Raw genomic sequence first — 23,341 nt, 5'->3', positions numbered from 1 at the left:
TTAGAGAACTTTTTTTTTAATTTTGTATCAAAATTTTTACATATTCAATCTAAAAATGTGTAATTTAGTCAGGGTACATTAAAAGAAAAACATACAAGAGTTTCAGGACGTGCCTAATAAAATAGTTATTATTTTTTCTAAGAGGTTGGTGGGGGGTTTTTTTGATTGGTTGGGTTTTTGTTTGTTTGTTTGTTTGTTTTTTGCATTTTTTTTCTTCAAATCAACCACACCATAGCTTAAGGACAACAGTAAAGGTTTTCTGACTATCATTGGAAAACCTTCCTAGTGCAGAAAAACACTTTTTTAGTCTCTGTAAAGCTTAGTGCTAGTTTGGGACAAGAACACACATATATAGGATAGCAAAAATTAAGTCTAAAACTTAAGCCTAAATATATAATTTCAAATGCTATAGGTACTGCCTAGGGACATCCAAATTAATCACTGACCTCTTTCTTTCATCTGAATGTTGCCAGTGCCAGGGGAGTTTGGGAGGTGTTGGAACCAGTGGAAGAATTCCAGAAACATTTTATATTTTAAAAACCACTTCCTTAATTAACATTTTTTTTTCCAATTGGTTCCTAATTTTTACTTTATACCATAGTATAAAGTGAGAGGTTTATAACAAAGCAGTTTTTACCTTATGCCATACACAGTTATAAATAAATACCAAATTCAGTACTTCCCTAATTCCTGACTATCTGCGATGGATACAGCCCTAAAGCCTCCACTAAAACCAGCTAAGAATAGCCACTCACAAAGCATCATTAGCTACTTTCAGTCATGTTTCCAAATGCTAAAAAAGGTTTAAAAATAGCTCTAAGGTACATATGTTTCTACAGAAAATCATCTTACAGAATGAAAGTAAGAATGTCTAGTAAGATTTTTTCTAAGACTTAAAATTTATCAGATGGTGTATGTCTGCAAGTACAACACATCTGCACCTGATACAGGCAGCATTATGGGGATACACAGTAAAATGGAAACTTGGTTTATTGTCTGAACAGTAGTAAGCATTAGTCTCTGAATCTCTGAATAAATACTAAATATTTTATACTGCGTAACTTGTCTGTATAAAACCTGTGGCTATCATTGTCTAAAATGCATAATAGCAAAATTTTTCTCTGGTTTGGATATAAAGTGTTTATATTTCCATTAAGCCTATTTTAAATACCTATAAAACATTTACAGATATTAAAACCAGTACTTTCTTATGTGTTATCTATACACAAATCATTGGCAACAGACTAATTCCTAGTGAAAACACTGGGAAAGCTTTCAAAATATTAAAAATGCAGGACTACATGAAGCTTAGACTAATATTTACAGAGCTTTTGAGTCACTTTTGCACAGGTTGTCAGTATGAAGCATTTAATCCCTACTTTTGATAATTGAGCTGACTTCTGGTAGAAGCACCCAAGGATGCTATCAGATGTCTAGATAAGCTGTAGTTTAACTGTATGCACAAATTTTTCCATGACTTTAAGCTTCAAAAAACTTACCGTTTTGTTAATATCTATCCAGTAATTTAATTTTTGCTTAAATTTTTGATAACTATATAACTATAAAAACTACTTTTTTTCAGTTGTAAGTTCCATACGAATTACTTTCCTACTAAGTTTTTGTTTAATAATTTCAGTTTTCTTTCATGATCTTGAAAAAGTACTATCATTTTCTATATTTTGGGCTCCCTATATGCAAGATGTAGATAAGTATATTCATCTTTTAAATAACTTTAGGATCTGCAGATGCAGAGTTTTTTGGTTTTTTTTTAAATCATTCTTGCCTAAAAGGAACCTTGGAATTTTGAGTCTGCAGCAGCCAGCTGAGTCATAAACTCTTTCTTATTTTGTGTGTATACAAAAATAGGGAAGGAAATACCCTCTGAAGTTCTGCAAAGTATCACCAAAAAAAATCTCTATGACTCTAGAATGGAATTTGAAAAGAACAATTTATCTAGAAAACAGTATTGAAAAATATAACAATTCTTATACCTTAAAAAAAAAAAAGATTCAGCTCCAGCAATTTGTTTTTCCACCTTCTCATAGATGCAGTTTCCAGATACATTTGATGTGGTAGAAATGCCACAGTCTCAGGCTACATACCACATTACAAAGGAAGATGAAAAGCCAGAACTGAAAGTACAAGAATGATAATGAGGCGTTTAGTTCCTTGATTAGATTTTGCTTCTAGAAAAGCACCTATGCTCAGGAAAAGGCTCAGTTCATTTTGGCATTAGCACATGTATATACAAGTCAGCAGCATGACAAGTTGTTTTGGTCAAGAAAATGATAAATAGCATCTGCAAGGTTTGTGCCGGTCATAATATTCTGGGTTTTTCTCTTGTGTCTCAGAATAGATCCACAGCTAGGTTTGTCTCACATGGTGTAGCTTATGAGCACACGATGATAACTAAACGTTAACTGAGTTCCTGCTGGGGAGGTTTGAGCTCAAAGTCCCACCACAAAAGCCAACATCCCAAATCTGTGAGGGTCATCTCCCTCATGGCCAGCACATCTAACATGCATTGTGGTGACTATGATTACTAGACACACTTTTCCCCAAAAAGCCACTTCTACTAGTGAGTTTTTTTGCTCAAACCCCAAGAAAGACTGTTGACCCCTCTGCCTTTCTTCCCTGTCCTTCAGTACCATACAGATATGCTCTGAGCATACGTACTTTTCCCTCTCTTTATTTCTCATGGTGAGAAATGCAATATGACCACAATAACAAAGGTGTTCTGCAGATTGTGAAAACAGGCTTTCTTCTCCTACCTACTGGCAGGAAAAATGATGTCATTCTTTAGATATTTGGAGGCACTAGAGAATACTGTGATGCATAGGCATTCCTCTGGAATTAAAATATCTACTCATAGGGTTGTAACAGAACTACAGGCTTTCTCTGGAGTAATAAATTAGTAGTAACTACAATGCTTCTTAAGCCTACCCAATATATTGTGAACTAAAAAATGCTGCAGAAAATTTTTGCATCCTGAAGTATATGAAGAACTTATGACCTGGCTTCTCAGCTTCCCTGCACTGCTACTGTACTCCTATGCTTCTATTACACACAGATGTACAAAACCACTCTATTTTCAAGAGACTCAGTTTAGTAGCCACAAATAAACATGAAAAACAATAAAATCAACAAAAAGGAAATTAGAAAGGGAAGCAGATGCCAGTCATGGCACTGTCCCGTAATACATTTAATCCCCATGAATATGAAGTCCTTGTGCTTAAAATAAATCAACATATGTTTCTCAATGTTTCAAGGTAAAAATTAGTGATTTGTTAGCAAAACAAAGAATGTCTGTAATTTCCAGAGGAGGTGAGCATTGGGTTTCACTCTTGACATGGTTTTTGTATTCTATATAATCCCCAATCTGAAATTTTGCAGTTGAAATGTACTTTGTATGAACTCAAGTCTCTTTACATTACTGTGCAGTGGCATTTCTGGGAGTGGATATAGTTCCTGTAATCAGCAAGCTGCTTCAGGTACAAGTTTGAAGGCCATCGGTGCATCTCTACAAAATTGCGCTCTTCCACTACAAAAAGAAATAAACGAATTAAATGTAATATATAGACATACAGCACATGTGCACAGGCTGCAAAAAGTATTTTAAAATAGTTAAAAACCCGTTAAAGATATAAATACAACTACAAAGGAAAGTGCTGCCTGTTTTGCTATGGCACAGAGGTAAGAGTTAGCGCACAATGTTTCCCTATTATTAAGTTAGTAATAAAAAAGTTTTTTTGAAAAAATGAATACAATACTTGTTAAGGAGAGCAGAGAGATATTCTTAAAGATGAGCATGCTTAATCCCTAGAGAACAGTCATATGTGGTACGCAAGGATTTTTCTATGCTGCAGAGCTATAAAGCAGGGTATATCAATTCCTGTGCCAGTAGTTTGTCTCAAGATCAGTACAGAAAGCAAGGTCAGGAATGCAGCTAAGAATTCAGCAAGACATTAACCTCTTATTGCATATGGTTTTTAATCGCTGACAAAGTCATATAAGAGTCTTTTACCCATACTATGTAGATTACTCTTCTCTGCATTTGCAGAAAGATGCATTTTCATCCATTTAACTCCAGATATTCCAGAGTCAGCTTGCATCCATTGCTCTTTGAGGGCCTCAGATGAAGGCACAGCAGAGGGGCCCACAGCCAGGAGAGCCTGAGGGCAGGCAAACTACACTCACCTGGGCACAAGGCAGGGCTTCAATCCTCAGGGGAATATCCTGCTAATCAAATCTAACTTCCTCTATGGCAAGGTAACCCCCCTAACTGATCAAGGGAAGCCAGTTGATGTTTTTGCATGTCAATGTTTTTGCATGTCAATAAAGCTTTTGGTACTGTTTCTCACTAAAACCCGATCTTTCTTGACAAAATGTCCAGCCCACATCTGGACAAACACATGATGTGAAGGGTGAGCAGCTGGCCCACAGGTCAGGCATAAAGGATTACACTGACTGGGGTGACATCAGACTGGGGACCTGTCACTATCAGGGTTCCAAAGACCTCCATCCTTGGCCCTGTGCTCTTCAACATCCTCATAAGCGCCCCAGATAGAAGACTTACAGAAAGGACACTGAGCAAGTTTGCAGATGCTACAAATCTGGGAGGAGCTGTTGACTTCCTCAAAGGCAGGGAGGCCTTCGGAGAGGCCTCAATGATTTAGAAGACTGGGTGATCACCAACCATAGGAAGTTCAAAAAGGGAAGGTGCTGGACTCTGCACCTGGGATGCGGCAACCCTGGATGTATGGACAGATTGAGGAATGAGATGTTGGAAAGGGATCTGGGGGTCCTGGTCAATGACAAGTTGAGTCAGCAGTGTTCTGGCAGCCAGGAGGGACATTCCTGTCCTGGGGGCACCAGGCCCAGCACGGCCAGCCAGGCTAGGGAGGGGATTGTCCTGCTCTGCTGTCCACTGAGATGGCACCGCCTCAAGTCTGGGGCAGACTGGGGCACTACAGTGTAAGAATGACATTCAAACTATTAGAGAGTGTCCGAAGGAGGGCAGCAAAGGGCCTCGAGTGGAAGCAGTGTGAGGAGCATCTGAGGGCACTTGGTCTGTTCAGCCTGGAGCAGACTGAGGGGAGACCTCAGTGGGGCCTGCAACTTCCTTGTGAAGGGAAGAAGATGGGCAAAGGGGAAAAGGAGAGGCAGACACTCGAAGGGTATGGCCTGAAGTTGTGTTCAGACCACCCTGGGGAGGTTTAGGCTGGATTAGGAAAAGGTTCTTCCCCCACTGTGTATTTTGGCATTGGAACAGGCTCCCCAGGGCAGTGGTCACTGCACCAGTCTGACAGAGTTCATGAAGCTTTCGGACAATGCTCGATGGTGTGACTCTTGGGGATGGTGTTGTGCAGACTCAGGAGTTGCACTCAGTGATCCTTGTGTGTTCTTCCAACTCAGCTAATTCTGCATTTCTATGAAGGTCTCAGGTCTTGGAAAGCCGTGGGAGAGCCGCTGCCTGCTGCTGCGTTGCTGTCCTGAACCTTGAGATGATGAGGTGTCACAGGTCAAAGAGATGCACCCCTCATCAGGGTGAACGAAAATCACACAGGCAATGAGCAAAACTTTCTAGTTACACCACCAGAAGCAAATACAAATGCTTGGAAAAATAAATATCAGGTCCCTGGAAGAAGGTGGATTTATTTACTTCAATGGGCCATCATTTTTTAATTTTATAAGATCTGCTGGAGCATACTACAAGAATCCTACTTTCTTAAAGGAAAACCCCAGCACTTGAAGAAGAATCAAAAATGACTCATTACCTTGGATTAAATTAGCAGGATAATATGAAGGGGTTGACGTACAATGACCAAACTGGTCCAGTAAATTCAATTATGGGTGGGAACCTGGCCATCCCAACAGAACCCATAAAAATGGTGATGCAGTGCTGGCTGTGTCATGTTGTGTCATCAGACCCTGGCTGATCCCAGACCAGGGTGGTGAAACATCCTGCTGGAATATCCTAAAGAAGCCCTAATTATTTTCTCATGCAAAAATGGTATTATCCAGAACATCACTTTTTATCTCAGCAAAACAAAAAAAAAAAATTTGTCTTCTCAAGATGAACAGAAAAATACCTGAAAGTTCTTGAAATTCAGGCTTTTGACTAAAGATGAGGTAGTTAGTGGCAATAAAATGAAGAAGCCAAGTTGAAAGGCAATCAGAATTGTGAAACTGTGGGAAGAAAGAAGACAAAAAACCACTTAATGCTATCATGTCTAAAACATAACCACATCTCACATGTCAAAATATTTCTGGTTTCCATTGTGAAGCAATTTACTAAATAAAGTTTTGACTATAGAAGATAATGAAGGAAAAGTAATTTAATGGAAATACGTAAACAGGTGAACACCCAAGAACAAATTAACTAAGTCCCGCTCCCAGAGGTAGAAAAAACCCCTGAGGTATCATGAATCTTGGAAATTTTGACATCTGCACTGAGGCAGAGCTTCAAAGGAATGGAGGGAAGGAATGTGGCATATTGGTTTTGTGGTCTCCTCTTTCTGCAGAAAATCCTATTTGATTAAGGCAATATCCTACAATCTAGTTTTTATTTTCCTCTTTTGTTTTCCAACCCTGTCTTTATTGTCTCTCTTTTTTAAGCATCTAATCTTTTCTTTTCCTACTTTTATGTATTTCTCTCAATATTCTATGCAGTTGGAACTCCTTTGTCACCTGCATACCACATAATTTTCTTTTTTGACTAAAAGTGGAATGAGTGCATCTTTACTTGCCTAAAACCCATCTTTCCTGGAAGAAGCTGTAGTTAAGCTGAATTACTGCAGTGTGTCCATGATAAAAGAAATTCTACAGATGAGGGTGTGACTAGAGGGTCTGGAGTCCAAATCTTATGGGGAGCAGCTGAAGGAGGTGGGGTTTTTATCCTGGAAAAAAAAAAAGGCTCTGGGCGACCTTATCACTCGCTACAACTCCCTGAAAGGAAGTTGTGGACAGGTGGGGGTCAGTCTCTGCTCCCAGATAAAAAGTGACAGAACAAGAGGAAATAGCCTCAGGTTGTGCCAGGGAGGTTTAGGTGGAATAGTAGGAAAAGTTTCTTCATGGTAAAGGTTGTCAAGCTCTGGAGCAGGCTGGGGTACAGTGGTAGAGGCAATTCTGTGATTCTGTAACTGCACAGTCAGCAATTAAAGGCTGAAGGATTTCTTCTGGCCACCCTTGTGTCACTAGTTATCCCTAATAAACAGATTTTATACCAACACGTTCCCTTGGGAACAGTAATTGCTCTTAATATTTTTAAAATTTTTAAAACAACTTATAATAGTCAACATACATATTCTCATTTGATATATACAGTAAGTACCTTAGCTTTTTTGAGCAAGTTAACAATACTGAGACTTGTGGAAGCCAGTTCCCTGCTAGGCATGCTCTGAAGCTGAGTGATGATGTAAAGTTCACAAATATGCTGGAGTCTCATCACTTGGTACATCTCTGCACAGATCAGCAGAGACATCGCCTGGAGAATACTGGCTAAAAAACAAGAAGACAAAATAACATGTATTTTACCTTTTTGACAAGATTATCAAAGCTACTTTTCACCAAGCTGAATTTTAAGTGCCTAACAGCAAACACAAAATCAGACTCCTGTGATCACCTTGTTTTATTTTTTTCATTATTATAAATTTTTGTTTGCTGTATCACCTTATTTTTCCAGATAAGTTATTCAATTAAGAAGAAAAAATGTGTTTAGAACTTTTTGACAGATGGGTGTAAAGAATTGCTGTCAATATTGTGGATCTTGAAGATGATGAGTCAAGTGCTGCTGATTTATTTAGAGTAACTGAGAAGTAATAAGTGAATTTAGCTAAGTTCTCTTTCAGAAAAGCACTTTTATGATACAAGAAAATATAGCCAAAAGTCCAAAGACAAAAAAAAGAGTGACTTTTTTTTTTTAATATAGCACAGTAGTTGCATTTTTAAACTGATAAACAAGGAAATGTTAGGTAGTGTGAAAAGAGAAAAATGGAATATCTAAGAATAAGGTAGAATTATTATTTCAAAAGAAAACAAAAGCAAAAATACATATTACAATATCATTTATTCATTATATCAAGGAAAAATAAGATAAATTTAAATCATGTTTTAGATTTAGTATTCAGATTTTCTTCTTATAACAAAGATAAAGATCAAGACGTAAAGAATATTTTAGCTCAATTTTTCTTGCCAAACACTCCTGTTGGTATATTTTTCTAGGTTTACACACACATAAGATAACCATGTGTATAAATAAGATATTTCTGCAATTTAGTTTTGTTTAGAATACACTCCACTATATGCGTGTTCAAGAAATGCCAACTTCTAAATTTAACACAGAATCCAGAAATCTAGAAAGCAGTATTACTGTAACGTTTAAAAAAAATTACAAATATTATAATGGATCAGAAATGAATTTAAACTTCTTTGATTCTTGTTATGTGAGCACAAAACAAATAAATAATTTTAGTAGAAATATTTCTTCTATTTTACTTGTATAGGACGGATATATTTTTTTATTGCACAATACAAAAATGTTATCTTTCTCGAGACATTGCACATTCAAATATTGGCATTTTTCAATCAAATAGGTGCTGCTACATTACTCTCTATCAATGCCCTGCTGTGGAAAAATGAGTTACAAATATAGAACTGTATTTTATAGTTTCCTTACCTGGGCAGCAGGAGTCAGTGTAAAGGTACTCTAGGAAAGACAGGAAAGTGTCTTTGGAAACCCCATACACTGGAACCTGAATGCTATTTGCTTCTAGATAATTACCATTAAACATAGCTGCCATAACCTCACAGCGAGCCACCAGAACTGCCCTGTGGGCTGGAACAGTTGCACCTGCAGGATGCGAGACAAAAATAAATATACAATGATTTTATATAACACAGAAAGATCTTCCTTTTAAAGTTCATGTCTTCTTAGGAGGTCTTCACCCCACTGAACATGATTAAAGTATTGAAAGTTGGCAATGACTAACAACACACTTACTGCATACTAGTTAGTATGAATAATGAATAGTAAAATAAAACAAATCAACAAGCAAAAAATTATTTAAGCCAAAATGCAATAGACTATACCAACTGAGAATATACAAAATAGAATAAATCTGATCACACTAAATGAATCTCCAGCCCAGTTCATAAGTATGCAATGTTTTGAATTGTTATGCAAATGGTTAATGGTTGGACTTGATGATCTTAGGGGTCTTTTCCAACCTGAATGATTCTATGAACAGTCATTTATGTGCACCAGTAACCCTGCTGGTAAGTAATATTTGTATAGAATGACCATACAAAACAGAGAAAGGCAATTTTTTCCAGATGAAATTCCATTAAGTCCAGTAAGTAAGCATAAATTTAACTAGATTAAATACTGTGCCTAGAGTGAATTTCCTGAATGGTTGTCTTATGAAAAAAAAACTGATTATTTTTTTCCCAGAAATTTATTCATTTTCTATTATTTGCAAGTGAACCCTTTGCTTTACTACAGCCTTTGGAAGATGTGGAGAGGCCAAAAGCCCAGGGTGGTGGAAGCCTTTTGGGCTGCAGAGTCCAGCTGGACTGAGCAGTCCAGCTCAGTATGCAAGAAGTGCCAAACAAGTGCCAGTCAGGACAGCAACCAAACCCAAAATGAGCATTTAGAGCTGGATGTAAATGTTTTAATCAAAATTATAATAAGCAGATCAACTCACACGCAACATACTGTATATACTTACAAAGAAGCTACTGTTTAAATTATGTCTTTAATCACAACATTGGTACCTCAGTAATTTTTTAAACCTTCTGGCAATTTTTGTCTTTTGTTTCGTTTCTACCTCCTGTATTTCCACTTTCAAAATGTCTAAGCTGCGTACTATATGTCCTGTATGTGCTTGTGAATGGACACTTATCTACTAATTAAGATGTTCAATCATGTTCTGTGTCTCTACAGAGACACAATGGGCTCCAGGTTTTCCTGGCTTCCATATTTCTGTAAGCTAGAAAACTCAAACCAATGCTAAGTATCCAAGGAATTGCTCAAAACCTCACAAATTTGTTTGTCTGGTTAAGATTAGGGCCTTCAATTTCTCTTAGTACTTATTTAATTTTGATACAATTGCTCTGATTGATGAATTTGAGAAAAAAATTTGGAAGATGTATCAATTATTAGGAAAAACAGTTCACATTTTATTAGTGGATAAGCACGCTTTTTAAAAGTACTCGTCAACCCAGATATTTGGGGTTTATTTCTGTAAAATATATAGTGTTGTGTGGCAATCTATAAAATTAGAGGGTTTTGGGAAAGCTGCAAAAGGCTGCAAAAGGGGTCAGCTTCCCACAATGACTCTCTCAGGAGTGGGACACTGAGGTGAATTGTTCACGTCACTGAGCTCAAAATCACTATTTTCCTCTCCTTTGCAATGATATTTTTGTGGAGTCTTTTCTGTGTGTGAAACAGAACATCTAGAAAGGGTCTCCTTGTCCTGTGCTTATATTTGAGGAGCTAATGCTTCATATTTGTCTCTGAGATATACATCTGAAAATAATAATCTAATTCTAGAAGGCCATTTCTGCATGAAGGGTGAGTATGGACAGACTAAGAAATATAATGTTACCTTTTAAAAACCATCTCATTCTTATTCTTACAAAAGCATGCAACATGTTTCGCACACTGCATCTTTCCTTGTAACAATGAACACATTTAATTTCCAGACAAAACACTGAATCCTGACACTGCAGCACATTTGGAGTAAACCAAAATAGAATAAAATAGAATAAAAAATAATGTCGATCAGGGAGGCAGTGTGCCATGACAGGGAGAGGGAATTCCTATAGGCTCAGCCCAGATGAACCATGGTGAGAATGGACACTGCGGCAGGGCATCCACCGGGGCAAGCTTTCCCTGCTTTCCACAGTGACAGCAAAGCACTCATAATTCCTTAGTTTTGATGCCATGGTCACCTCCATGTCCCACATTCCTGAAGAGGGGAGAAAGGGTAAAGGATGGAGGCCAAGGGAACAGTGGTACTGTACCTTGTATTTTGAAGATTACATCAGCCAGCACAGGTGTGTTAAAGAATAGCCTGAGAGAAGTATTATAGAGCCGTTTTATCTGGTGAGACCTGCAGTCCTTTATAGTGCTAAGCTGAAAAATAAATTGGTAATAAAGCACTGTCATGTGCAGCTGCCCACAGAATTAAATATTATGGGACATCATTTTTATGGGAAAATAAACAACAGCTTCTGGCGTGTGCATTTCTCTGCAATCATCTTTTATTTTCTAATTTCCTATTCCCTGCAGTGCAGCAGCTCCGAGGGGTCTCTTGTCCCTCACAGTCACACCAAAGTTTGCTATTCTTGACCTCCCCCATCCAGCCCCTACAGGCAGGTTGGGCTTCACCAGATTTCTGGAGTCCCAACCTTTGCAGACATTCCCTGTGCAGACCCAGCGCTGCAGCAGAGCGAAGTTTGAGGGCTCAGGGAGGAGCAGGGAGGGGACACACATCCACGCTGCAGTGTGATGCTGTATACAAAGGCAAGGCAGCTGGAAGTTTGGTGTTTATATTGCCCTGGAATTACCTTCACAGAGGTAGGGGGAGCTCACAGGCTGGAGCACAGGCTCCTCTTACAATAACGTGGTGGTGTCAAGACCCTCCAAAACCCAGTACTCCCAATTAAGTTTTTGGTTTTCTTACCTTAAAAGTGTAGTCTAAAGCTGACGAAAGGAACTATATTAAAATCATGTCACTAGATTCTGATTAGTGAAATTCAGATGAGATTGAATTCATGGTTAAAATGTTAATTTTTTTAAATTTTCAGTTTTACTATGAAAAATCACAATTCCTTCTTTTTGGCTTCAAAAAAAAAAACCCACACACACTTAAATGAGAAATAAGAGTACCCTGAAAGCATAAAAAACAATAAAAGAAACTACAACACCTCAGGCTCACTGTCTTAAAAGTCTTCAGGGTCTCCAAGGCCAAACCTATAAATGTATAAATGTTTTAGCTGTGGGCACTAAGGGCTTGTAAGCCTAAAACAAAGCAGTCATAAGCTGAAAACAGTTCAGTGACTTTTTGATGTCTATATTGTATTGTTCCTAGAGAATCTGAGAGGTTTTCCTTTCTAAATCAACCAAAGTCATTAAAGCAAGTTCTATGTTATCAGGGAATATATGTGCTCCAAGAAAAAATGTCTGTGAAAACGAATTCTATATTAAAACTAATTCTATATTGTGACTTTTTATTAACTTAATAATATGTTACATTTTTTGTGTGGTCTACTGAAATAAATATATTGAATTACAGACAGTTTTCCACATCACAGCATTCATATGAGAAACCACTCCTCTGGAGCTACTGCAGAAGCCCAACTTTTGGCTTATGTTCAGAAACAAATCTTTCCTGGGCAGCCTCTATTACATGGGAATTAGCAACACATAATCATATTGGCAGACAATGTTTAAAGGTGTGAATACGAGTAATCCTTTTAGAATACCTGCTTGTGTGGTTTTTACCGATTACATTAATTCTGCATGTTACATCAGGATCTCTGTGTATGTGCCTGCAAACTACCCACTGAAAGCATAAGAAAGTACAGGCTGTTTAATCCAAAGTGACTTTAAAACAAAGACTGACAAGAAATCCTTGTCTACAAAACAATTTCTCAAAAACTTAAGTAACTAATGGTGACCCAAGGGAGTTAGACATACCTTTCCTGGAGTTTTCAGGATGCATTTAACTTTCTCAAGCACATGTTCTGTTTTATCTGGATCCTTCAGCTTCTTTCTTATGTCCTCTTCTAATCGTTCCCACTGGAAAGCACCTATCACATAACCAGGGGGAGACAGATTATAAATCAGCAAGGCACAGGCCTCAGCAGGCAGAGGAAAGATGACATCAATGCCAAACATATCCTGCAGAAATAGTAGGGGGTTTACACATAGTTCAGCCAGATCTTTGCTTTTAGGAAGGGCAGGATGCAATTTTTGCACATTAAATTTCCATTTACTTTTTATTGTGCAACCAAGTACCAACAGACTAGAGCATCTCACTTGCTTTCACACTCAATCTATTCATTCCTCCCAGTTCAGTCACTACAAATTGCAGGTAAAGATACAGAAAAAAAAATCCTTAATGTTTCAACATTTGTGGAATTTTTTTAGCTTCTGCCTGTGCTGCTGGCTGCATTGTTCTGTAGTGGTAGGAACTAGAAAATTTAATGCACAGTTACACTCTTAGTCCTCACAACTAAAATCAGCACGAAGTTTGCAGTAGAATTTCTGTTATTCTTGTTTTGACAGTCAAAGCCATGACATTCACTGAGGTGTCTCAATAGCTTTCTTGGAAAAATGAAGAGAGTAAAACAAATATAGTTTATCTTCATGCACTTTGCTGGAGTAAGTCTCAGAGGCAAAGTGGGGTTTTGTGGTAACTTTCAGTTCTAACCCAGGACAAGAAGGAGACAGAAATAGATCAAGCTCAGTAACAAGCCCAACTCAGCACAGCCCTGAAGATGCTCTGCTGTCAAGAGGCTCAATGAGCATCTACAGCACACAGCATCCTCAGCTCAATTATATCCCATCTATACCACACTGGTTAAGGGTTTATAACCTCATGGGCATCATGTCACAGCCCTGAAAATCTGAAAACTCATTATTTGTTCTCTTCTCACCCTCTACCTCAAGCGCCTTCACCTCTCAGAGGCACCAAAACATAAAGCAGAGCTCTGCCTGCAACTGCAAAGTTTCACAGCTCCTTGGCTGACATAAAGGAAAGTAAAAAAGGAAAATTAGTGCACACAAGGCACTAGACCCAAGCTGTAGATGGCAACAGATGAAGATGTTTACAAGGATATTTAGATTGGAGGAAAGGAGACTCAGGGGTGAACTTGTTGCTTTCTTCAACTGCCTGGAAGGAGGTTGTAGCCAGGCTGGGGACAGCATCTTCTCCTAGGTAATAAGTGACAGAACAAGGGGAAACAGCCTCAAGTTGCACCAGGGGAGGTTTAGATTCAGTATCAGGAAACTTTCTTCACCTAAAGGGTTGTCAAGCACTGGAACAAGGTGCCCAAGGCAGTGGTAGGGTCACCATCCCTGGAGGCACTTCAAAGATGTGGCACCTGGGGACACGGTTTAAGTGATGGGCTTGGCAGTGATGGGTTAGTGGTTGGACTTCATAATCTTAAAGGTCTTTTCCAACCCAAACTATTAAATTATTCTATGAATTAAAAGTATTGTATTATCCATCATCTGCTGAAAAAACAGTTTTCATCCCCTATCCTTGGCTCAAATAAATAAGAACAAAAAAAATTAATCTATTCATGGATTTTTTTCATTGAAAAACTTCATCTATTCTTTATGTTTGTTACTATTTTGGAAAGAAGGGCCTTTGATGTAAAAACTCCAACTGAAAGCTGAAAGATTCTCTGACAGGTTGAAAAATATTTTACAAAGAACAAACAGGCATTAGTAACTTCCAGAAAAAAAACCCAAAACCTTCTGCTGAGTAATTCTAAGCAACATCTGAAAAGTTGAAAAAATATCGTGCCATTTTGATAGCTGGCATTAGGTAGGTGAGGTCACAGACTGTACCAACTGGTAGCAGAACTCATGCAACACATCAGAGGTCTTCACACTCCAGACACTTATCATTGTTTTCTCTTCAGCTGCACCATACTCAGAATAAAAATGACTTGAGTTTTCTTAAGGAACTCTGCACTCTTGCCCTTGTGTTTAGAACATGCAACCATTTACAATATTTTAAAAGCCTAGGATCTGAAACTGCCTCAAACTCCAAATTTGTTTTGGTAACATTTTGAATGTTATTGATGTTAGCTTATGGACTAATTTAATTTAGGCCCATTAAATCTAGAATGACAACTAACCTAATTTTTGTTATAGGTGATGGTGTTTTCATTATGCATAGTAATCATAAGGGATAAAATAGGTGTGGAAACAAGGTGAGACATCATCTAGCAACAGCAAAGCCATGTTCCTTGGGGCGATGCACATATTCCTTCATGAGACAACAGGAAATAAGTTGCCAGATCTGTTTTCAGCAGGTACCTGAATAAATGAAGTGGAGGATATCTGAGAGACAAGAGCAGAAGACAGAGTCCTTCACCACCACCCTGACTGGTGGGACACAGGGTGGCACACCCCGGGGGGAGGAGGGGAAGGGATCCCCTGCCTGCACCGCGAAGAGGCTCTGCGCCAGCTGCACCACAGAAGTGTCCTGCACGTCAGACGGGCTCTTCACCCCGAACAGCAGCATGAAGAGGTGGCTTACAGAGCAGAGGATGATCTTGTGAGCCTCCACCACCGTGCTGAGATCCTCAGGGTAGAAGGCCACATCTGCACACTGGCAGCAGCAGAGCAGGTTGTGCAGGTCTGCATTGTAGTGCGAGGCTTCACCCTTTAGGATCGGCATCTTTTCTGCAAAAGAAGTCAGGCTGTAAAAACTAAGTTTTACGACCTTAGCAAGTGCTAACCACAGGACAACTGACTTTATCAGGTCAGTTTAATTTTTAAAAGAGATATTCAATAAGAATAATTCTTATATGCTGTTTGAATATCTTGAGTAAAATACCCAAAAAATGGAAATACTTAGTACAGTAAGTAAGTTAAGAAACACTTAGTTTAATAGTAAGTGTCTGTCCTTTCATGAACGCTCTATAGAAAGTTACACTATAAAGAGACTTTGACTGTGTATTCCAAATCTAAGAGGTCTGAGCAAATTTTTAGAACATGGAAGAAGCAACAACTACAGATTTATAGGTAACTACTTGTCAGTAATGTTTTCACTGAGCAATGCATCAGATGCTCAGAAATGACATACAGGTGCGTACTTCTCTACCTTGCTTAATCTGTAGCAAACAAAAACACTATTTGATTATACTGTAGAGTTATAATTCATGCTCTAACAACTTTCTTTTTTAATCTGTCCACTAAGACTTTACGTAAAGCTTTTATCAATTCATGTTTTTGTAAGTCCACCAGAAAACCATTCCTATTAGTTATATCTAAAATAAACTAGAAATCCATTGCAATGTTATATATTGCCATACAATTCTCCCCGACTAAATTAAACTATCACTAAAAGGTGATGCAACATAAGCAGAACAGCTAACAATAGACAGCACAACTCACAGTAACAATTGTTACTAAAAAATGTAGTAAAAAATATTGATTGTGCAAAGAAAGTGACACAATTAAGGAATTATACTAGAGACCAGATATCAATGTGCACCTGGCTGTTCAAGTTGAGGTGGTTGGACTCGACGGCACTTCTGTGTCTTTTTCCTTTTCTTCATTTTTTCGCATGACTTCTGATTCAAACTTTGGATCATAAAATATTCAAGCTAAGACAAGAAATGTTTTTTTTTTTTAACTTGTTATTTAATAACAACCTATACATCAAATTAAGGGGTATAACAGGTTCTGTATGCAGGGCTAAAGCTGCTGACACTATTACCAGTCATCCAGGAGAGTCCCAAAACTAATTTCTGAGAAGCTACCATATTTAGATAGAACTAGCACAATTTAAAAGACTATTTATTCAAATGATTGTGGTTAATTCTTGAGTATTTAGTCTTCCTAGAACTGACAGACGCAAAGATATTCAATCTACTGACCTCTTTAGATGCTAATTCTATCTTGGGGAGTGGCCTCATTCAGCTGGATGTTAGCCAGCAAGATAAAAGGACAAGAACACAAGTGGAAAACTTACTGCAATGCATCAAATAGCTTTCCTAAATCTTCCTACTTGAAACCAGAGCAACCTTGGTACTGCTAATTCAGATAGCACCATAGACTCACAGAATCCTAGAATGGTTTGGCTTGGAAAGTACCTTGAAGACCATTGAGTTCTTCCAACCCCCCTGCCATGGGCAGGGACACTTTCCACAGATCAGGTTGCTCCAAGCCCCTTCCAACCCAGCCAAGAACACTAGCAAGGATGGGACACTCACAGCCCCCTGGACCATTCTGTTCCACTGTCTGACCACCCTCACTGGGAAGAATTTCTTTCTATATCTAACTTGAATTTTGCCTTGGTGGGAACTTGACACTTGGTGGAAGGGCCCATGGTGTGCCTCCCCAGGCTCTCTGAAGCTCTCATGTCTGTCAGGCAACTCATGCATGTTCCACCCTGCTTCCAAAGCTGCAGATTCTCACTCACCACTCCTCCAAAGTATTTCTGGATGTAGAAGTCATTAAGAGTGTGCAGTTCAAGGTAAGTGGCTCCGAGTTCCTTTGCAAGCTGGACTCCCTCAGAGGTTGTGACACAGCTCCTCCTGTCTGAAGTGCACAGGGGACAAGTGCAAGGCACTCCTGGGGTAAAAAGTTATGAAAAATAACAATTTTGGCCAAATAATACAGAATTCTTAGATTACTAAATAACTGTAAAGATATCTTACTTATATGAGAACAAAGAGGGAAATGAAAACATAGGAACTTTATAATAAGGAATCTGTAATGACAGAAAAAACCCCAACTTCATATTAATAAATTCAAAACACTAGTCACTCTACAAACCTCTGTATACATTACATTAGTATTACTTTATTGATTTTGTTAAGTTGGAAGAGTTCAGCCAGACTTATGGATGCCAGATTTGGCTTTGGCTCAAAAGCTTTGCATACCCAGGTCTTGTACTAGCCTGCAGGTGTTATCATTCATGAATGCCACCCTTAAACCTGTTGAATTGTTGTGGCCTGTCCATGCAGGAAGTACACACAGTAGTGAAAGAAGAAAATTTCCACTCCAGACCAACCTTTGATGGGTTTGTACATACTGCAGGATCTGATTCATCTACATGTATTTGACATACAGTTTTTTAAAAACACAAAATAGGTACTTTTAAGATTATGCCATTTAAATGTTAAAAATCTTCTAGGCACATTGGGTCAGCTTTGCTTAATGACAGTAAGAATGTGCCAGCCATGGATGTGTTTTCAAATGTGCTGTGCATGCTCCCTGCTAATGTCCTCTGCCTAGACCTATGGATAATGTAATAAAACAGCTTTTTCTAGGTTTTTTTTTTTAACATTTGTTTTGGCATCAACATTTACCACTACAGAGGATTAATATCTTAGTAATCTGTATGAGCAAACTGCTGTGCTCACAAATACCTCCTAGAAACAAAAGGGCTCTGTGTGTGCACAGCAGTTTGCTCTGACAGGTCCCAGAGTAAACCCAGAGGTCCAGCTTGGTGTCTCTCATGGCCACATTACTTAGGGAAGAAGAGAGGAAAAAAACTAAGTGGAAAAGAAAAAATAACCACTAGAGGAATCACTCAGTTTGGTGATATCCTGTTCTTAAACAAAAAGTGTAAGGAAATGCTTAGGGAATACAAACAATTTACCAAAACCTTGCCTTTAGAATGGAAGATTTATTACTCCTGTATAAATCAGAGCATGAAAGTTCTTGGTCATGATCATTGAAATTACTAAATGGAAGAAAATAAATATTTAACTGTTATGTAGCTCTTTAAGTGTCCTATATCTGTCACTGAGCTAAAAGGTTTATAAGTAAACCTTACCAACACTGAGCATCCACAGAGGATATACTTCATATGGATTAATATTTCTACGTACAGTACAAAATAAATGTCTACATCTACATTCATCATGTCTCTTAATAAAGGGAGGGATGCCTAGAAACACTTATTTTAGTAAATTATCATGAAGTAAAATACAATCCAGGGCTGTGGTTTTCATTCATTGGTCTAGGAAGAAAATCCTAGAGAATTTCAAGGCTTTTCCCAACCACTCTCCAGTGTTTTCAGAATGCTGGATATAATTTTAATCTCATACGCTAGAGATACTTTATACCCCAATGTATGCTGCTTAATCCAAATTACTAGATTTAATCCTCATGTGTGACGGCTCCACAAGAAGAGTCATTGCAGAGGTCAAAGAAGGATAGGTTGCCTATCATTACTGAGGTTAATTAAGCACAGTGTTCTTGCCAGCACATCAGTCTAGAGAGCCAAAATACATGTGCATATTACTGTCATCCTGACAGACTAATTGCTTCTGTTAGCAGCTTGGAAAAACAACCAGCTTCTACTGAAATTACATTATACCCAACTTCCAAATAAGATTTTATCTGTTGTTACAGGAGGCTGGATACATACCGTTTTTTCTTGCACCAATAGCAGAAATTATTACTGGAACTGAGCAGTGATTTAGTGCTTTTTTTACCATTGGCACATAGCTGTCCTTTAGTTCTTGAAATGAAGTCTTGTCATTGACAGAGTATTTAATCACAATAATATCAGCTCCTCCAATGAGCCTGCAGGAAGTGTACCAGTCACTGTCAAATATATCCTAAAAAGAAAAAAACACCAATCAAGAATTTACTGACTTAAAGAAAAAGATGAAAAATTCTATATTCTTAACGCAAAATTCTACATGATTGTATTTGTCTGATTAGATCTTATTTGAAGACATGCAACAATGAGCAGACTTCCTGCTTTGTAATTTCCTTGTTTGGAGAGCAAGTTGTTTGTTATAATAAATCTTAAATATTTTCCATTAATTCAGGAATTCTGTCAGAAGAATTAAAAATAGGGTTTATTGGGGAATACTCTTTTCAAGAAGAATCTTTGCTGCTTTAATTACTTAACTTTAAAATTGATTTCTTTAGGAAATAAAAGTACCTTCAGTGGTAGAGGTTTTCAGCAACACATAAAAAACATTATTAATCATACCATTTTAGAGAAAGGGTTACACAGAATTATCCTACATACCTATGAACTTTTAAATACAAACTTAATAATTCAGTGTAATTTTTATCACTGGAGCTTCTACATAGCTTCACCAGGTGTTAATGTCTTCAGGATAAGGACTTCAATCACATACCTAAACTTTCAACTTCACATTCAAATTTTCATTGCTCTGTGCTGAGAACTCAACTCTAAAATTGTTTGATATTTTGTACATTTACAGCTGTGCTGTGTCCACAGGCAATATACAGTTATTACTTGTGTATCTGTCGTGGAACTGTGATTCTACAATTTCTGCTTCACCTGGAGGTAGCTCATAAATACCAGGGGAGCCTTGGCTTTGAACGTATGCTGAATTGAAAACTCTTGAGGGAAGTCTGGAAGTGGTCCAGAGAACTGAAGAAAACCTCCAATGACCCAAAATACTATCACCTCTTAGAAAAGAGAGGCTTTTTTTGCCCTTTTTGTACTTAAGTGGGGCTTGTGAGAAAGATGGGGACAAACTTTTTGGCAGGGCCTGTTGTGATAGGACAGGGGACAATGGTTTTAAACTAAAAGAGGGTAGATTTAGGTTGGACATAAGGCAAACATTTTTTTATACAGAGGATGATGAGGCCCTGGCAGAGTTTGCGCCAAGAAGCTGTGGGTGCCCTTGCCAGGTGCATCCCTGGCAGTGCTCAGGGCCAAGCTGGATGAGGCTCTGAGCAATCTGGTCTAGTGGAAGGTGCTCCTGTGCATGGCAGGAAAGAACTCACAGTTCTCAAGCACATGTTTGTGCAACCTCTCCCCAGCATGGCAGGGGGGGCTGGAATGAGATGATCTCTAAGGTTCCTTCCAAGCCAAATCATTCAGGGATTCTGTGATTCTACGGCAGCCCTGCACAGTACGTGAGGCAAAACTAGATGAACTTGGGATATTGAGGGGAAAAAAAATAGAAATTAGCAGTCATGAAATAAAGACAGTGTGAAAATACGAATAAATGAGGGGAGAAAAAGTTTGGGTAGTGGGGAGCAATTTGAGTTTTGTAAAGCAAGTACAGAAATAAGAGCATTACAAATGGGAGTGAAGTACATAAAAGATTAGTAATATCAACAACAAGTGGTGTGGCTTGCATTGTCAACACAACTATTTTTGATCACTTCAAAAGGGTCATTGTTTGAAATCTGGTGAGGTAGCTGCAATGCTCTTAACTACAAGAAGTAGCATGACCTTGATGGAAGCCAAAGTCAGTGAGTATTTGCCTAAAGTGTCAGTTCACATCATTTCTAATTCAGGTCTTGACCTTACAAAGAAATAATTCAGGAAATAAATTACAGTACACATTCCCACTGATGTCTGTAATAGAAGCTTTTGTTCTGCAATAAGTAAACCAGAATTAACAATTTATCAGGAATAGCTCTCACATGATTAACCATGTTGACAATAGAGGAGGGCAAGTGCACTGTTCTTGATATTTGTTTTTTTGAGACAACTCAGTTAGAGACTATTATAATCCCAGGGTAAGGACAGTGTCAATTAGCACTTAATACAATCATTTAGGCCCGGTTAATGATATAACATTTACTCATAAATGCACATTTAGCACCTCTAGAAGTAGGACTACCAGCTACAGTGCTTCAAGACAGCCATCTAGATGAACATTTGGAGAACCTGATCACACAAGCAGGCAAAAATTGAGAATTTTCAAGGGAAACCTTTAGTACACTTTAATTGATGAAGATCTCAATGGAGAATTTTAAGAGAGTTCATACATTTAACACAACGAAGGTTTAAAGGAAATATACAACAGAACCCCAAAAATAACATGGGATATTTATCTGTTCCATTCTGTTCTGTTGGTAGACAGAAAGCACATCTGTTCCTTTGCAATTTCCTTCCAGCTGACCATTTTCAAGATCAGCCCAGATTTGCACCTGCCCATCTCTACAAGACTGGAGACAATGGGTGGTATCATAAGCAAAGAGTAGAGCACAAATACACTGAAACTGCACAGCTTTAAGCATGAGTAATAAAAAATGCTTATGGAAACTTCCTATGGAATTTAATATGTGTATTTTTATATTGTTTGTATATTGGTTTTGTGGTATGTTGGTATATTGTTTTTCAGTCACTCCAGTGTAGAACTGAGATAAATCTCATGTGCCACGAAAATCCTCCGAAAATATCTCTGATAACGGGTTATTTGCACAAGACATCCCTAAGACAGATCATCTAGGGCCTCCTTCATTATTGCTTTTAGGGAACCTTTCATGCAAAAATGACGGGGAATCTCATCAGATGATGAACAGCCATTCAGATTCAGGAATAACCTTAATTTCAGTTCCATCTATGAAATTTTTGTAACAGCTACTCCTCATCATGCTTCCTGCTCCATTTCGTAAGTCAGACATTGGCAAAAGGAAGAAGTATCTGTACAGCTAAGGTTATTTTATTATGACTTTATTAATTGTAATTTTAATTATACTTCTGTTGCTGTTCCTCTGAGGACATATTAGGAAAAATCTTCATTTTTTTCCTTGCATGCCTTCATTCTAAATGTCTCATAACATATTCTTTCCATTAGCAAATTATACTTCTCAAGATTCAGTGTTGAAAATAAAGCTTTCAGAGGCACTGAAGATATGATTTTCCTACAAAATCACATGATCCCAGAAGACAACAATACCTGCTTTGTTAAAAATGATTTATGAATGCCTTTCTGAATGGCAGTGAAATTCCTCACACAAGCGCCCTTGCAATGCCCACGCTCTTTCTGAAAACTGCTCATAAGTGTCCTCATGTCCAACCACCCCAGCCCTGGGTCTGAGGCAGCAGCAATGCCAACCACCCTTTGTGGGGAAAAGGGCACCTGGACACTCCATAGGAATGTTCCCCTGGGATTTCCCCAGGATCCAAGAGAACTGCTTTGGGAACACTGGCAAGTTATCCCTCTCTATGATCCATTTACAGACCAAGTCTCCATTACCAAAACCTTTTTCACAATGATGTCCTCCACACCACATACCCGAGACTTCCCCATTTTTTTTTTAAGATTCCTCTGCAATTTCTTATCAGGTCTGCAGCAGGACAAATTTTATGGGTGTACTCTCTATAACTTACTCGGCCCTGAACTTACTCAGATAAGTAATCTGCAGCACAGATGGAAGTATCTCTTCCAGAAATCCCCCTAAATATCCCCCTCACACAACAAAGGAAGCTCATGTTGGCCTCTGTCATCCTCTCATAAATGAATTTAATAGTATTTTTTACCAGGATATGATAATTTGTTCTAAGTTGCCACTTCAGGCATTCAAGCTTAAAAATGAGAAGGGATGACATACTGAAAAATGAAAAGTTACTTACTAGCTGTCATTTTTTACTGAAGCAGTAATATGTCTAGATTTCTAAAAATAGTAAATAAAATCTGAACATGGCTCAGATTCCTGTACCCTTAGACATGGTAAAGGCTGACCAGCATAAGGAGCACAAGGCAGCATAAGGAGTACAAGAATTACGATAAAGAGGAAAAAGACAGAGAATTACACAATGGATGATATCGCTGACATAAGAAAACTCAGTGTTTGAGGGACAACTCCTGTTAGTACACTAAATAACAAGGAAAAAATATAAAAAGGTTCAGG

The 23,341-nt window shown here is 38.1% G+C and overlaps 1 protein-coding gene across 1 annotated transcript in view; it reads right to left on the bottom strand.

Annotated features, from left to right (window-relative positions):
- Window positions 1-23,341, bottom strand: part of RHOBTB3 (Rho related BTB domain containing 3) — a 27,287-nt gene continuing 3,946 nt past the window's right edge. Inside the window, exons 3-12 of the mRNA XM_031064823.1 lie at window positions 19,131-19,323; window positions 17,172-17,323; window positions 16,242-16,353; window positions 15,059-15,427; window positions 12,704-12,816; window positions 11,026-11,137; window positions 8,678-8,851; window positions 7,334-7,500; window positions 6,093-6,189; window positions 1-3,541 (exon numbers count right to left, since the gene is read on the bottom strand). Coding sequence (XP_030920683.1) covers window positions 3,426-3,541; window positions 6,093-6,189; window positions 7,334-7,500; window positions 8,678-8,851; window positions 11,026-11,137; window positions 12,704-12,816; window positions 15,059-15,427; window positions 16,242-16,353; window positions 17,172-17,323; window positions 19,131-19,323 — 1,605 coding nt within the window. The 3' untranslated portion in view covers window positions 1-3,425. The remainder of the gene's footprint in view (window positions 3,542-6,092; window positions 6,190-7,333; window positions 7,501-8,677; window positions 8,852-11,025; window positions 11,138-12,703; window positions 12,817-15,058; window positions 15,428-16,241; window positions 16,354-17,171; window positions 17,324-19,130; window positions 19,324-23,341) is intronic.

The sequence above is a fragment of the Geospiza fortis genome, unplaced genomic scaffold (assembly GCF_000277835.1).
Source record: "Geospiza fortis unplaced genomic scaffold, GeoFor_1.0 scaffold515, whole genome shotgun sequence".
In the NCBI taxonomy this organism is placed as follows: Eukaryota; Metazoa; Chordata; class Aves; order Passeriformes; family Thraupidae; genus Geospiza; species Geospiza fortis.
This window is presented reverse-complemented; position numbering and strand designations above follow the sequence as displayed.